The 18556-nt window shown below is 35.1% G+C and overlaps 1 protein-coding gene across 3 annotated transcripts in view; it reads right to left on the bottom strand.

The window, feature by feature from the left end:
• Positions 1 to 18556, bottom strand: part of LOC150096745 (uncharacterized) — a 178141-nt gene that overhangs the window by 70773 nt on the left and 88812 nt on the right. For all 3 annotated transcript variants that reach the window (XR_016549812.1, XM_090408294.1, XM_090408296.1), the window contains one exon: positions 17527 to 17582. Coding sequence is in view for 2 of the 3 variants with exons in the window: in XM_090408294.1 (XP_090264420.1) it covers positions 17527 to 17582 (56 nt within the window). In the remaining variant the exon portion in view is untranslated. The remainder of the gene's footprint in view (positions 1 to 17526; positions 17583 to 18556) is intronic.

The following is an 18556-nucleotide window of genomic DNA, read 5'->3' as shown; positions in this document are numbered from 1 at the left end:
CATAACTTCCTCCCACCAAATATAAATCCCACCCGAAGGTTTTAAACATATAGTACATTACTGTTAGTAATGTAAGTCTACTAAGGATTAGATCATTCAAAAATTCTGCTGCTAAACACGAAACTCTTCCAGGCACTTCAGGCTCCCAATAAGCAGAGTGATGGTGGTCTTAGGCAGGCAATGAAATTCTCCTGCCACTTTGCACTTAAAGAGATTTACTACTTCTTACTGGTCAGACAGCAACGATCTACTCAGCCAACCAGCTAACAAACATGATGGAAGAGCAAGTTTTTAATAGTATTAACTATTCAATTTAATTTATCAATTTAAATCTCACATAGCATGCCTGTATTTAAACCAATTCAGTACTTCAGTTATTAGGCTTGATGGACTATTATGACCATGAAGCTTGATTTCTTATAAATTCACTTTGGATCACAATAAGGTAATGTTCATGCTGGTATGTCTTTTATGCCTTATGCATGGGATACAATGCACAAGACACATCCCAGTTAATGTGTTAACACACTCTCCCCTCTCTCTCTCTGTAGTCACCATATCTGTCAATGCATGTATGTTCTCTGGTCAGTCTGTCTAATTTTGCATCAAAAATGGGCGTTTCATGTGTACCATCACCATATAAGACTATTATGCACCTTCAGTCAAAAAAGCCTCCTGATTTAGACAGGATTTGAGCCTAGATCTTTTCAACAAAAGGGTGTCACTAATACCAAATATACTATTTTAAGAGAATCTGAGGAGTAACAGAATGATTGGAATTTATGACATATAGCAACAAAACAAACAACAGCACACTATAAGAGTTCTCGGTAAATGTTATAAGAATGTACATAAGAACAAATTAACAATAGTTGACTACACGACTTTGCTGGCCTGGTTGGTTAGAATATCTGCTCTCCAGCCAAAAGGCCACGGGTTCGAATCCTGCCATACCTATGGCGGGATTCGAATCTTGTTTGTGAAAATATTAGTGGTGGTCAGCGACAAATGGTGTTGGTGTAGATGATGACGGTAGTTGCAGCTGATGGAGACTGAGAGTTGTAGAGTAGGTACCCTCCCTCGATGAGTCTTTGGACTCCCTGGTGGTGTTATGTAATAATAATAATAACACGTATGGACCAAAGGCATTATTTGTTATACAGGGCGATTCAGAACTCTTGGGCCAAACTTTAAGGAGTGATAGGACACACAAACAAGCACTTTTCGTCATACAATGCATGGTCCGAACTCAAGCGGTGAAGCACTAGAGGGTGCTTTCCAGTAAACACTTATAAGCACTGGTTTTTGCAGCCGTTATTTCTACCATGGAGTGCAAAAAGGATGGATTCTTTCACAAATCAGGAGAAGGCTGATATGCATTTCATTTACAGAGCTGCAGATGGGAATGCAAGGGAAGCCCAGACTGTAGCAAGAGCACTTTCCAACCAGACAAGTGCCTGATCGTAAAACCTTTCAGCAATTGTACCGGTATCTGTGTGAAATGGGCTCCTTTGTCAGCGGCATGCAGGATACAGGGGTGCAAGAAGTGTGAGGACGGCACGTGTTACAGAGGAAATTCTACGTAGGGTTGCAGATCATCCCAAATGTAGCACGCGAGCAATTTCCCATGCCGCACATGTGCCCCAATCGACGGTGTGGCCAGTTCTACGAGACGAACAATTACACCCCCCTACCATGCACAGAGGGTGCATGCCTCGACACCGGTAATCTGCAGGTGTCAAGGTGTGCACGGTTCCAACGGACACCTCATGTGGATTTTGCACAGTGGTTCCTGCAGCAGACTGCAGTGCAGCCAGACTTTGATGCACATGTCTTATTCACTGACGAATGCACCTTTACACGTGAGGGCATTTTTAATACCCATAATTATCGTGTGCGGGTGAGCAGAAATCCACACGTCCACATTCATACTAGTGGCATTTCTCCATAAATGTTTGGGCTGGAATCCTACATGACCATTTGATTGGCCCATACCTTCTGCCAGCACGACTGAATGGGAGAACGTACCTTGTATTTTTAGAAGAGGTCTTGCCAGAATTACTGAACCCTGTTCCAGCAAACATTCAAACACATATGTGGTTCCAACACGACGGAGCACCATCCCATTTCAGCGGGGATGTGTGGAACACCTTGGATGCAACATTTCCAGGACGATGGATTGGTCGGGATGGCCCATCGCTTGGCTGCCACGATTGCCCATAGGACGATCGTGGCAGCCAAGCGATGGGCCATCTGGCCCCATGGGTGCAAGCCCCATGGCCCTATGGGACCATATGAAAAGCCTGATCTACAATAGTCCCATCGATTCCAATGAGGACCTTATTGGCAGGATTTCTATTGCCACTGTACGAGAAATGCCTGGTGTTTTCGCCAATGTACTCAATCATTACGTCGAAGGTGTGAAGCCTGCATTAATATTGGCGGTCGCTCTTTTGAGCAGTTTCTGTAATTTGTTTAATACAATTCTTTAATTTATGTTCTGTAATTTTTGCAATTGTTTCAAATCTCCTCTGTTATTCTTGTGTTTCATTTACTGACACAGTAGTTGCTAACCCTTAGCATTTCACCGTTTGAGTTCGGACTATGCATTGTATGATGAAAAGTGCTTGTTTAGGTGTGTTCTATCACCCCTTAAAGTTTGGCCCAAGAGTTCTGAATCACCCTGCAGTGAAAGGTCCTTTGGACATTGATGATGTGGAACTTCAGCTGGGACTTTATTATTGTGAATAAATTTGTGATGGTGTTGGGAGCATCATGTTCATTTTATTTTTTTTTTCATAAATTAAAAACTGTTTCCAACAGTTTAGCAACACCCTTCCTTAATTTATATTTTGTTATTCTTTATCACTTCTCCAAGGCACTTGTTTAAAAAGTGTTAACCTATATAATCTTCCTTTTTTAATAGTTAACCCCTTAACGCACTCAACTGACTTAACTCGGGTCCAAGAAACTGAATTTTTTCCATGCACCCGAGCTAATACGCGTGACCGTAAATTTTAGTTTCACATATAAAATACAACCGAATATACACACTAGACAATTTTGTGCATATTTCCTTTCAGCCAAGAAAAGTTGCCAACGGTGTGTATCAGCTATTTCGTTTGTGTTACACGCTAGACAATAATAAAATTAGTTTAATCCTTTATCCAAGTGTGAGCAAACAAAGTTTGCACCTGAAAGTATCTTCAGGACTGGGGTAAGGTGGTACAACACCAGGTCAACTCGTTGCAAAGGTGGAGCAAGATACCAACACTTCTATCTCAGTATCTCCTATAACGCAAAACACATCTCCTTGCAGATATGTCTAATGTTATGCATTAAGGGAAGGGCCACTACCCAGACTAGTTTCGACCTTTATTGAGGTCTCTTCAGTGGGAGCCAGGCCCAAGTGGAGATACCAGGCAGAAGCATTAGCAGGTCATCTCTACCTATAGGAGTTGCCAAATGGTGTGCCACCCTTTTTTAATAAATTACTCTGGATTTAGAGAAAGATGCATAACATTAGACATATCTGCAAGGAGATGTGTTTTGCATTATAGGAGATACTGAGATAGGAGTGTTGGTAGCTTGCTCCACCTTTGCAACGAGTTGCCCAGGTGTTGTACCACCCTACCCCAGTCCTGAAGATACTTTCAGGCTCAAACTTTGTTCGCTCACACTTGGATAAAGGATTAAACTAATTTTATTATACTCTAACCAAGCGAAAAATAAACTTTCAATGCTAGACAATTTTGTGCGTATTTCCTTTCAGCCAAGAAAAGTTGCCAATGCCGTATATGAGCTATTTCATTTGCACATTTTTGTCCGCTATTGCCTGCTACATCATCACCTGTGAATGTCAATTCTTTGTTTTGCAATTGCACATTTGTTCAGTAGAGTGCTGTTTATATCGAGGCCGTTTATATTTTATAACATTTGTTTGTTATTTATTTTTACGTTATATTTATTACCCTATCATGGATAGTGCTCAAGACTGGTTATTTAGTTCAGAAGATGAAACTTTAGAACACAGTGGCAGTGATTCGAAGTTGATGCTATTTCAGACGATGAGAGTACTGATGATGAAACTCTTGCTTTAGCCTGACAATGGTATCCAATACAAGATGCTTATCCACCTCCATTCGCTTTCACAGAAGCTCCCGGTATAAAAAATATTGATGTTGGCGATTATAACAGCCTAAATTTCTTCGAGATTTTTTTTTTTGATGATCAATTGATTCAACGTGTTGTGGATGAAACAAATAGATATGTGAGGAGTCATACCCATGGTAAAGAAAAGACTTCTTGGTATGACACAAATCCAAACGATATCAAAGTATTTTTGGCTGTTGTACTCTTGCAAAGTATAGTAAGAAAACCAGAATACCATCATTATTGGACAAAAAATCCATTATTATATACACCATTTTTTCCGGATTGTATGAGCGGGAAACGCTTTGAGGCCATAAAACAATTTCTACATTTTTCAAATAATGATGAATTTGATCCAGCAAATTACGCTTGCCCAAAACTCAACAAAATCTGGCCAATTTATGAAGATTTGAATAAAAAATTTGGCAATTTGATTACGCCAGAGAAATTGGTGACTATTGATGAAAGTTTATTGCTTTATAAAGGTCGTCTGGGATGGGTGCAATACATTCCTCTCAAAAGGGCCTGAATAAAAACATACTTATTATGTGAATCACAAAGTGGATATGTCTATAATTTTATAATCTATACTGGCAAGAATACCATTCTGGACAGAGATTTTAGCAATCTTTCAATGTCTTCGCAAGTAGTGATGACCTTGATGAAACCTTTATTGAATAAAGGTTATTGTTTGACTATGGACAATTTCTATAATTCACCTGGATTAGCGGATCTATTGATAAAAAATAGGACTGATGTTTATGGAACATTACACATATCACAAAATGAAGTACCCAGCGAATCGAAGAATAAAAAATTGAAAACTGGAGAAGTAATTGGTTTTCAGAGAGGGAAAGTGTGTGCAATGAAATGGAAGGACAAGAAGGATATCTCCCTTATCTCTACCATTCACACTACATCAATGGTAGATATAGAGACGTGCAAAGGAAGAATAAAAAAACTGCAACTTGTGTTGGATTACAACCATGGGTGGTGTTGATTGCGTTGATCAACACCTGTCTTCATATGTTGTACCTAGAAAGAGAGGCAAGAAGTATTATAAAAAGATTTTCTTTCATCTCTTAGACCTGGCATTGAGGAACGCTTTCGTGCTTTACCAAAAATCTAGCGGTAAGATGGATTTACTTTATTTTCGCCTCAAAGTAATCGAACTCTCCATTGAAAAATATAAAAGTACAAGCATTTCAAGAAGTGTACATCCATCAAATATCCCAACACCTCTGTGATTATCTGCACGACATTTTCCATCTTTCACACCATCAACAGAAAAGAAAGAAAATCCAACTCACCAGTGTTTCCTCTGCTCAAGAAAAAGGAATGAACACAATAAAAGGGTTCGCAAAGAAACAAGATATATGTGCACTGACTGTGACGTTCCTCTTTGTGTCATCCTATGTTTTAGAATTTAGCACACAGTGGTAAATTTTGACTAAAACATTATTATTTTCAAGATTTTTTTGTTGCCCGAGTTAACTCGGTTTGGCGAAGTAGATGCAGTTTAGTTAACCTTTTTTTGCAAAAAGAGACTTTTTTTGTGTTTTTTTCCAAGATTTGTTAATGTTCTTTTGTGTATAAAGAAAATAAAGAATAAAAAAATTGGCAGAAAAACAACTGCTTTCTGATTTTTAATTGGCGTGTTAAGGGGTTAAGATAACCTGATCTCTGCTAGCTCTAAATGTTTATGCAATCCTTTGTTTGAATTCACAGAAATCAAATCATTATAATACAGAATTCTGGAAAAAAAAATTTTTAAAAATCCATATAGCTCTGAAGTTATATAATAAAAAGTGTTTATAGTCAAGTTTTAATATAAAAGTGGGAGGGAGAATGAAACTCCTCCCTTTTATCGAAATGACATTTAAAAAGGTCAATGAAGGAGTATGAAGATGATGTTATATTCAGTATGGAATCTGATAATGGTGATGAAACACAGTATTAGATTTGAATAACATAAAAATATAGAGCCAATGAATAAGAAAGATGTCAAGAATGAAACATATATAAAAGAAAATGATGAAAGACAATGACTCAACAGGTACAGATTTAAGAAGAAAGGGGGTAGAAGAATTCAAAAACATGTAAGAATGCACAAATGATTGTGTACTGGCCATTTTGGAGAAATTGTCATCAGATAGTGGAAAATGTGAAAACAAGCTGTGAGCTTGATTTCTCTGTGCTGCCACCCCCTCCCCCTTCATACTGCTGGGTTGTTGCATTTTTTTTTTTTTTTTTTTTTTTAATTCTTCTACCCCTTTCTTATTAAATCTAGTTTTCGAGTCATTTTCTTTTATTCATGTTTCGTTCTTGCCATTTCATCTTATTCAGTGCCTTTACATTTTTATATCCTTTCAAACCTAATACCGTGTTTCATCACCATTATCAAATTCCATTATGAATGTAATACTGACTTCACCAAAAAAATCCAGTATATCTGAAACTTCACTCTCCTTCCAAAATATTAAATATAATTTCATGACCATCTTGTTTATGGAAATTCATATTTATTGACCTTTTCAAATGTAGATTACTATTTTGATAAAAAGAGAGGAGTGCAATTCCAGTTATATAATTAGCTTTGCTATAAACACTTTTCAAATCATTACTTATACAAGATTTCCCTTCGTATGAAACACATCTTTAACTATTATATTTTAGTTATCAAGTTTCATCTTTTTTTTTTTTTTTTTTTTTTTGTGCTTTCCAATAGTCCTTTTTGAACACAAATATATCATCATCATCATTGAATTCCTGACTTGTAACCTAAAGGGATGTACAGGATATGATAGTACTACATGAAAAACTCAAATCATTACTACCTTTCTATCTACAATTTTCCTCCAAATCAATATGTTACCTGTCACAACTCCCATACCATCATTATATTTCTATCTTCTAAGGCACTTTTTAATGTATCAATTTACCTACATCTTGGTCTTCCTCTGGGTCTTTTTCCTGCCAACCTGGCAGAGAACACTTGTTTTGCTAATCTTTTCTCTCCCATTCTGTTTAAGTGACCATACCACCCGAGATTAGCTCTGCTAACACATTCCTGGATGCTAACAATGTCAAGTTCTTTCCTAATATCCTCGTTTTCAATATGATATTGCCACTGATGCAATCTGTTCATGCCCCTAATCTTTCTCGGGACTCTCATATCACACAAATATATTTCTTTATTAATTTCAGAAATTTTTACTAATATTTTTCAGTATCCTATTCAGTTCTTGATTTCTTACTGTTGAAATCAAGACTCTTATCACTAAAACATCATAATCTAGAGATCAAACACCGTACTTTTTTCAAGTCACTATAGACTACCAATAAGCAGAATGGGTAGTCTTGGGTTATTCTTATTTATACATCTGCACAGGAAGAAAAGAAAATTGATGAAAGTTATGTGGTAATTAGTTAAGTTATATTAAATTAATTATATACATATAATTAATTTAATATAATATAACAGTATAAATACATAATTATATGTATATTTTACAGAAGCCAATTATAACCGAGATGAATCTAGAGTAACATTTATACTTAAATATAAATAACATTTAGATTTAAGTTTTTATTTATTAGTACTTACTTTACAAGAAACTAATCAAGTACATTTAATGATATATTATCACGATGTAACATAACTACTGACAAAGCAACAAATCTGCATCATCAAATTAACATCTAATCTCTCTTTCTCTCTCTCTCTCACTTCAATTCTCTCTCAAGTAATTAAGGAAAACATCAGCAGCTGACTTCTGTACTGCCTGGAAATTTCCTGATTAACAATCACAGAATGGATTCATTAACCAACTATTTTCATCTTATAACATCTATCTTTGAACATGTCATGGAAAAGTTTAGAAATCCAAGTGATTGCTCATATTACTAATGCAGCATAAAGTAAATTACATCTGACAAAAAATTATATTCTTTGTTTTTATAATTTAAGGATGAAAACAAGAATATAATGTTTTGTGAATAAAATATACTTTTTGGTCCAACATTTAATGTGCCACAATTCTCCTATCCAGAACATTGTAATAATATAGCAATACACCATTTCCATAGCATATACGACGTAATGTGGATAGTCTACATCAACCTAGCAAAAAATTTGCTATCTCCTAGAATGCTTTTTTCTAAATACAAAAATCGCCTCACCGAACAATAAAATTTCCACAATACAATATTGTACAGCATTTGTATGTCATATTGCTGGTTTTCAAATCCATGTATCCTCGAACCAGATACTGATTTGAGGATACATAGTTGTTGGTCGGCGAATTTAGTGCTCCTGTAAAGTTGGTGATTTTTGTCTGTTTTATTGTGTTTTCCCTTAGAAAATTAGTGTTTTGTAGTATACTAGTGTAGATTTTAGTGTTTTATCATGTATTTAGTATTTTATCATATATTTTTATTAAGATATTTTAATATTTAGTATACATTTAAAACTGCGCCAAAAATGGGCAAGAAAGGTAATGCTAAAAAAAGCACCACAGGCGAGAACAAGGTTAGCTCTGCCAACAATTTTGTGCACAGGGAGGAGGTTAACGAAAATGAGCCAAAATAGTGAAGTTGAAGCAGATCATCAGAGAGACAATGCGGGAATTGCAAAAAGTTGAGACGTTTAAATGAGCACAGGGAGAAAAAGAAAAATGAACAGGAAAATAAGAAACAACAAAGCAAGGAAACAGGTAAATCAGGAAATAACGAAAATCAGGTGGTAAGTGACGTTGTTAGTAAAAAGAAAAGTTATTTGGTATGGTGACTCTATAATAAAACATGCTATAGATGAGAGCGTTATAACATTGAGTTTCCTTGGAGCGAAAATTAAAAATATAATGCAAGTAATTCAAAAACAGAAAAGAAAAGCAAGGGAAATCATAGTTGTAGTAGGTACGAACGATTTAATTGGCGATAAGTTCAGTAGGAGAGAGGACATGAAAGGGTTACTGGAAGAGGCGAGAGTGAAGAGTGAGAAAGTGAAAATCGTTAGTATTTTACCTCGCTATGAAAAAATAAATTAAAAAGAAGGGCTATGATGGCAAACGATAATCAATTGATTATCGATTCTATGTGTAGGCTATGTAAAAGGAATGGATATGAGTTTTTGGATGTGTGGAGTGAGTTTGAGGGAAGATTGGATTTGTACAAGAGGTCTACACCTGAATGCGTTCGGTATCAGGAGTCTGGAAAAACTAATAACTGGTATGAGACCTAACACAGAGAATCAGGGAAACTAAATTATAAAGGGAGGAATGGTGTGAATGTGAGTGTAAGAGCGACAATGGTATATAACTGTGTTAAAGATGGGAATGGGCTTTGTCATGGAAATGTTGATGAGGCAAGAACGATTTCGGGTTTGTGTTTGTCCGGTTTGTACTCATCATGTGTGTGCAAAGATGTCTACATGTGTAAAGCATTAGAAAAGAATAGAGATCTGCAAGATGTCCAACTGTGTCAGGCAGACTGCAAACAAGAGTATACAAAAGAACATGCAGGTAGATTATTATGTCTATACACGAATGCTAGGAGTATCAGAAACAAAGAGGTAGAGTTTGTTGCCTTAGTCAATATGTTGCGACCTCAGGCTGTAAGAATTAGTGAGACCTGGCTACTAACTGGTATCAAGTGGATAGGAGAGGAAGGGGCATGCTGCTAATGATATTGGATGACTTAAATCCAGTTAAAGTTGAGACCTATGAATGTAGTAATACTACTAACAATATTTCATGTGGCAGTGAGTTTGAGGCCATCTGGTGTGAGGAGGAATCTAACAAATTACACAGTGGGGTGTTGTTACAGACCTAGTGGATCGGCTGCTGGTAATGAAGAAATGCATCACCAAATAGAAAAGGTGAGCACAAAAAGAGTAATCATAATGGGAGACTTTAATTATCCAAATACTGATCGGGTAGTAGCAGTAGAATCTCATGAGAAGAATGAAATGCATTTATTGAGCTGTTGCGGGACAACTTCCTCAAGCAGCATGTGACAGAAGGAACTCTAGGTCAAAGAGTGTTAGATTTGATTATAGTGTCAGAGTGCGTTTCAGTTAAAGACGTAACTATTCTGCCTCCAGTTGGTGACAGTCATCATGCGGTACTCACTTGGGAAGTGACAAAGTTTCTGAATGTTCCATTCAGAAAAGGTTACATGCTGAACTATAATGCAGGAAATTATGACCAACTGAGGAGTATACTGATTTCAGTGGAATGCAATCGGTTGCTGGATGGAAAGAATATCAGCAGTGCATGGGAAGCATTTAATAAAATAATAAAAATGATGCGATATCAGAATGTGTTCCGAGAGTTCGAAGAATAAATAGAGTAGGAGTCAAATGGATGTGTAATCTTATTAAGCAGGAGATTCGTAAGAAAAGGACGATGTGGAAGGAATACCGTTTGCATAAGGATGACGTCCGTTATGAACGTTACAAGCAGTAGGCTAGAATAGTCACAACTGTTGTACGGAAAGCAAAGTCTGATTATGAAAAGAAACTGGCTCTGCATGCTAAAGACAACCCACAAGAATTCTATCGATTTGCTGCAAGTAAAAGAAAGTATGAATATGAAAGAATAACTCTTTTACATCCAAATGGCATGAGGGTTACAGATGCAGAAGAGGTTGCTCAGTTAATGAGTGCCCATTTCGTTAAAAGCTATCAACCTGGTGAATGCAACATTGAGCTCACTGTAACCTCTTCACTAGATGAAGAAATGCAGGTGTGTGAAGCCAAGGTATTAGAGCTGTTGCACAAACTGAATAAGAATTCAGCAATAGGGACTGATGGAATATCAGCATGTGTGCTAAAAGGGTGTTCAGCTGAACTGGCCATTCCTTTGACCAGGATGTTTAATATAAGTCTCAGAACAGGGAAGATTCCGAAGGAATGTATGGATAATTCCATTGCACAAGGGTGGTGCAAAGACTGATGCATCCAACTAATGATCAATTAGTATCTCAGGAGTGGTGGTAGAGATTTTGGAAAAACTGCTTAGGGCCCACATTCAGAAATGGGTTGACAGTGAATATCTACTATGCAATGAACAACATGGGTTTACTAAGAGAAGGTCATGTTTTAGCAACTTGCTCACATTCTATAACAATGTTACCACTGAACTAGACAAGGGGAATGGATAGACCATGATACTTTTGGATTTTGCTAAGGCTTTTGACAGAATACAGCATGGCAGACTGCTGCATAAATTGGAGAAAATTGATTTGGGTTATACAATATTAGCATAGATGAGAGCAGGGCTGGCGGAAGGGGGCACCGTCGCTGGGGCACAGTTCCTAAGTTCATTTTTAAGAAACAAAATTTTTATCATGAAAACAAAAAATTCTTAGAATGATCAATATTAAAATAAATAAGGAGATATACACCGAATAAAAATTAAAAAAAATTGTATATTGCCGCCTCTTTGATCATCTGACTGTTTACAATTTTCCAGCGAGAGCAGGCTAAATGCTTGCCTACAGAATGCTGTGTCTACTGCAGTCTATCTAAAGTGAAATGGTGAATGGTTTTTATGTGCAGAAACGAATTTTCGTACAAAACATTTGTTGCTAGTTAACCAGTCATATGGTACGCATCTCAGTAGGCTACTGACAGTAGCGCAGTGCTGACTATTATTTCATCTCTGTGCCGTGTTGTGTAATAATTTCTTGTGGGTATAAAATAGAAATGGAATCAAAAATTTTAACAAAAAGTTATCCGGTATACATAATCGTAAGCATCATGCAGCGAAAGAAGCAGATGTTAAGAAACAAACTGGGGCTCTTAATAAATATTAAGATATTAAAATATTCTGATGCATATTGTAACCAACTCGATACATCAGAAATCAGAATTGAAGAACCATGCACATCATCCAGTTTGCAAGAAAGTACTATTGCAACTATTGAAGAAGATAACAAGATGCATGATTTAAGTGAAAAATAGTTAGGAGAAGATTTAGTTGTAGTTGATTATGAAACTAACACATTGTTAATCTCTGTAAATTTAGAAGATCCAGGTGAATGGGGAAATATTGATGAAAAATTACGAGTTGTTTTAATTGAAATGGGGCCTGTTCAATAGAAAAATATAATATATCTCAGAGATATATATGGTCATAAATTTGGCAACACGTATTATAATAGAAAAATGGAAAACGATGAGCTTGTGCCAAGAACATGGCTCATTTATTCCGAAACTTTAAATTCTGTTTTTGCTTTTGTTGCAAACCTTTCGCACCTACTGAATCAAGTAGTCTTGTAGAAGGTTATAACGATTGGAGAAATGTAAGACAACTTTGCATAGACATGAGACTAGTTTAACTCACATGAAAAATTTCTTAAAATGGAAGGAACTTGATAAAAATTTAAAACACAAAATTACTATTGATTGCCAGAGTCAATGGAAAAGAAACATTGGATGAGTGCTTTAGAACGCTTGATTGAAATTATAAAATTCCTTGGTAGCCAAAATTTAGCTTTTCCCAGATAATCTGATAAATTATATGAAAGGAATAACGGCAATTTTTTAAAATTAGTCTAACTGTTTGCTATGTTTGATCCCGTTATGGAAAATCATGTTGAAAGAGTCCTACAACAAAACAATAGAGTACACTATTTGAGTAAAAACAGTCAAAATTAAATATTGGAAATTTTAAGTAACGCAATCAGGGATACAATTTTTTTATCATTAAAAAAATCTAAATATTATTCCATAATTTTAGATTGCACACCTGATGCAAGTAAAACAGAACAAATGACCATTATTATTAGCTTTATTTCCTGTGACAATGGAATTGTCAAGGTCAGGGAAAACTTTGTAGGTTTTGCAGATATATCAGACTACACAGGACATGGTTTATGTGCAACAATAATGGAACATTCCCAATGAAGATATGCGAGGTCAAGGATATGACAAAGGGGCAAATACGAAAGGGAAAAAATATGGGCTCCAAAATATGCTTTTAAACAAAAATCTTCGAGCATTTTACGTGGATGTGCTGCTCATACTCTAAATGTAATCATTAACGATGAAGCCTAAGTGAATGCAGATACAATTAGTTTCTTTGCAATTATTCAAGAAATATACAATTTCTTTTCATTCTCTTACAAATGTTGGGCAATCCTTTTAAAGTTCGTAAAAAAATTTACATTGAAACAGCCATCAGAAACTTGATGGGAAAGTAAAAATACTGCAATCTGCTGTCTACGATATCAGTTACGAGAAATTTACGATGCACTTTTTGAAATATTAAATAATGAAAATTTTAATAAAGAAACTCAGCATGAAGCACAAACATTATGTGCTAAAATAAAGGAATACAAATTTATCTGCTATCTTATAACTGGGCATGATTTACTTAACAGAATAAACCCTGTGAGTAAAATGCCTCAAGACAAAAATATGAACATTACACTTGCTTTAGAATCTATCGAAATCTTAAAAATATTCTTACAAGAGTATCGATGAGATGCAAATTTTAAAGAAGTTCTAAAACTGCAAAAGAACTGAGTGAAGAGGTGGACAGAGAACAAGAATTTAAAACTGGTACGGAAGTCCGACGACGAAAGAAGACACAATTTAACTACGAGCATCGTGATGAAACGCCACAATCGCCAGAAGATAAATTTAGAGTGAATGTGTTTTATACACGTCTAGACGTTGCAATGTGTCGTTAATAGAACATTTTGAACAACTAAAAATATATCATGATAATTTCAATTTCTTGTATAGATTACTACAAATTAATAACAAAGATTTAAGAAAGAATTGTGATGATTTAGAGATTCCCTTGAAGGACGGCAACAAGAAAGACATAAATGCAATAGAATTATATGACGAGTTATGTGCTTTCCGGGATATTTTTCGGAAGGATAATTTAAATATTCAAAACCCTTTCGATATTCTTAATTTTATTGTGTCCAATAATTTATCTTTCCCTAACTTTTCAATTACTTTGAGAATACTATTAACCTTACCTGTTAGTGTAGCAAGTGGTGAACATTCCTTTTCCAAGTTGAAATTGATTAAAACCTACTTAGAAACAAGCATGTCACAAAAAAGGCTTGTTAGTTTGGCGTTAATAGCTATTGAAAATGATATATGTGCAGAATTAGATGTTAAGACCATGATTTCTAATTTTATGAATATGAAATCAAAAACCCTTAAATTTTAATTTAAAAAATTTCAAGTATATTTATGTAATTTAATTTATTTTCTGTTATTCTGTAAAGATGTTATTTTTTTAATACTTATATTAAATGTTCTAATTATTTCTGAATTCTTTTCTTATTTTTTCATCTATCTTAAATTTCTTTTATTTTCCTAAAAGATAGTGCCACTTGTAAAAAATTTTTAATAATATTATAAGTTACTAAGAATTTAGTAACTTGTAAAATGCAAGAATTTTTTAAACTTTAGTTCAAATAAATTTTAACTTAAATTAAAATTCATTTTAATTTTGTTAGTGTTTCGGGTTGGTGAGAAGGCTATAATCCCTGTATCATTATATTCAACGATTAAAGTGAAGTGGCTTTATCAAAATTTGCTTTAACTTTTGAGAATTTTTTGAATATTCAGGTTTTTAACAATTATCATGCCTAGTCAACACCCCAAGTTCTTTACATTTAGCAAACCCACGTGTGGCAGTTCTATCAAAATTTATTTAAGAAATTTCAAATAATTTAAATTTTTATTATCGTAAAAGAACCACACACGCCCAGATCGTTACAGGGGTGCTTAGATAGACATTGCATGCGGGCGACAAAGACTCTAGCGCCGGCTCTGGATAAGAGGATGGCTGACTGACAGATATCAAAAAGTGGTATACTGAATAACAGTGGACAAGGCACTGATCCTTGTGATACACCACTTGTTACCTTAAACCTTGGAGGATCTGAGTCTGCAAGGTTTAAGGTAACAAGTGGTGTACCACAAGGATCAGTGACATACAGTTATTTGCTGATGATGCAAGGATAGGTAGGGTAATCAGGAATGCTGCTGATGTGTAGTCTTTGCAGAATGATTTGAATAGGCTGGAATTGTGGGCATGGGAAAATGAGTGTCAGTTCAATATCAGTAAATGTAGTCATTCACTTCGGCATGATTAGATATTCAATGTCATATTATATTAGTTAGATTAATCTAGAAGAAACTGATGAGGCTAGGGATCTTGGAGTGTTAATAGATAGGAAGTTGAAGTTTAGGGGCATATGGCAAAGATTGCAAATGCAACTCAAAAGATAATTGCAATGCTGAAACGAACGTTCATATGTAAAGATAAGAAAGGTATTTTACCTCTTTACAAGGCCTTGATAAGACCTCACTTGGACTATTGTGCGCAAGTCTGGTCTTCTGGTTTCCGTTGTGATTCTGATATATTGGAGAGAGAGTACAAAGAAGAGTGTTAAAAATGATATCAAGATTGTGGAATACTGATTATGAAGACAAATTGAGAATTTGTCGACTGCCGACACTAGCAAATAGGAGAAAGAGGGGTGATATGATTGAGACTTACAAACTTCTGAAAGGGTCATGCAGGATTTTAATTGATGAAATTTTTCAATTTATGGAGGGTGGGGAAATGATGAGAGGGCATCCCTGGAAGCTGAGAATGAAGGCCGCAAAGAAGGTGCGAGGGCTAGATTTTTCCCTCAGATGGTGGTGCGTGATTGGAATGGATTGCCATTGGATGTTGTGAGTGCAAGCAGTGTGAATGAATTCAAGAATAAGTATGATAGCTGGTGTGTGTATTATGTGGCCTCCTTCGATGAGTCTCTGACTCCCCGGAGGTCTCTCTTAATAATAATAATAATGTTTTTTTCCAAACTTTCCATAAATGGTATTTCAATAAAAATTAAAATTCCCTTCCCACTGCTGACAGATGCAAAAAAAATTATTCTGTTGTAAGTAATGGAATGCCCAAAACATTACATAATCTGTTCCAAATATCCAGGGGAGAAGGCAGCTGTAGAGTGCATGTTCTAGTTTCAGTCTGTGACATCTGGTACCAGATGTCACAGACTGGATCTCTGATGTTAGAGTACCTTTATTTGATGGCATTTATTTGCAATTTTCCAAGCAAGATCCGTCCTGGAACTTCAGTAAGTAATGAAACAAAGTATTCTTGTAAATACTGAAGTTGGAAGTTCATGGCAAAAGAGGTTAATCATTTCTTTATACCAAGCTTTGCTTTTATTAATGGAAAGAACGTCAATGCCAGAATGTTGTAGCAATCTTAGAGTTAAGCATAGAATGTTGTAATATTCAGGAACAATCTCATCTTTTGGACCTTTATAATTATTTAGAATTATAAAGGTCCATGCTTCTTTGTTAGTTGAAGAAATTTTTTCTTAGCTTCTTAGTATCGACTGAGCCAAAAAAATTACACGGTTTTACTATATAATTGTTTTTCTTCAGCTTCTGTAGTGTCTGTAATATTTATTATGTACAACTCAGCAGGTAAGATTATGGTTTTAAGTGCTATGGCTTTAGAAGAAAAGCAAAGTGGTCAAATTTTCCAGTCTTCTAAAGTTTAATATTGTATATAAATTCTTGAACTGATAATATTGGTAAATGCAGAGAAGAATTCCCAGTATAGTGAGAGGTTCTCTTTTAGGGATTACTCCAAGGGAATGCTTCCAGGATCCCACTTTCTAAAAACTTTTAGATGTCATGTCAGAATTAGCAGCTAATCCACTGATTTTTCTGAATTTTTCCAAAATACTATAAAAGATGTATGTACATGGAATCATTATCCTTCAAATGTACCTTCTACACTGTCAACATATTTTCCTTCATAGTTGAGGGAACTCTTATCACTTGCACATGTATTGTTGACTTCCTGAAAGAAAGGTTCGAGAACAAATGCAAAGAGCAATGGACTAAGAGGGCAACCTTGCTCGACTCCTTTTTGAATTTTGATTGGGTCTAAAAGGAACCCATGAACTAGGAAACAGGTAGTTGAATAGGCATAGGCTCCTTTAATAACAGATAGCAGCCTTTTGCTCACACCAGTTTGCTGGAGAATGTGGAACAGAAAGAGATGCCGGAAATTATCACATGTTCAAGTAAGGTCTATCAAAGAACTGCCATTGGTTGTTTTTTCATATCAACTAGGCTGAGTAGATGATGCAGCGAAACATTAAATTCAACTGCTCGGTCTGGAACTCCATACATCTGTGTGCTTTTTACTTATGTATCTCATTCCTACTTTGAGCCTGTTATTGATAATAGGCTCAAAGAAAATAACCACTGCCTTAGCGGTGCTAAAGCAGTGGTTATTCTCGTTTACAAAAATAAATAATTGTTCAAAATGAAATTTTGGCTGTACACAAACTTTAAATAAAGCTTACCTGCTTCTTTTTCCACATGCAACTCTTGTGGAATATCTTCAGCTAACAATAGTGAGCTAAGTAAAAAGTTATTAGGGAATTGTCAGTTCTTAACAGTTCACAGATCAAGCTAATCATCTTATATTTCACATAAAAATGCATTACCATATAAAGGGTTTAAGAAAATTTTGGGATTGGTGTATACAAAATGTCATCCCCTTAAGAAACACTTTGCATAAAAAGAATAGCATGTTAAAACAAAAATTAGTAATATGAATTTAAAAACTAGTTATTCGAAGCTTCAAAAACTTTCATCAGTGCACGGATTATTAGGTTATATGACTTTGCAGCATAATTTTATCCCTAGTTATGATAATTAATTTAACTAATAATTATTACTGCAATGTCATATAATTCTGCTTCTTGTTAAGTTTCTGAAGCTCATATGGATGCATAACATTTAAATTAAAAATTTAAATCACTTTGTGCTTTTTTACATTTTTTTAAAATTAAGAATACATGAACTTTCATAATAGTTCCTCCTCTCTCCTTTTCTGGAAATAATGGTTCTAAATTTGTATGTAGAAACAAAATTATGTCCAATGTATAGTGTCACACTATACATTGGACATAATTTGCTTCATTTAGTTTTTTCTTCCTGCAAGAGCAGAAAGAAAAAACTAAATGAAGTATCTTTTAGTTATTTCTTCCTTGCACCCAATCTAGGATGTTTAAAAACTTTCTCCAAATTGTGTCATATTTAGAGGAGAAAAAATCCTATCCCAAATTTTCCAGGTATTTCTGACCAGAAATAATTCCTTAGGGAATTTCAGCCTAAAGAATATGCACCCAAATTTTAATTTTTTTTTTCTTTAGTACTAAGTATTTTTGGAAGGAAATTACAAGTAAAGAACCTTGGAAATGAAACATTTCATTCATATCATATGAAGAGAAAATTGTATATTGTATATGTATATTGAAAGTACATATCATGCCTGTTGTTTTCATTGTGTTGATGTTTTAACTTGGCTGTGCAATAGGACAGTATTGT

Source organism: Typopeltis vanoorti, chromosome 18 (genome assembly GCF_054136105.1).
Source record: "Typopeltis vanoorti isolate ZY-2024b chromosome 18, IOZ_Tvanoo_1.0, whole genome shotgun sequence".
NCBI lineage: Eukaryota > Metazoa > Arthropoda > Arachnida > Uropygi > Thelyphonidae > Typopeltis > Typopeltis vanoorti.
Note: the sequence above shows the minus strand (reverse complement) of the source record. Positions and strands in the feature narration are given on the sequence as shown.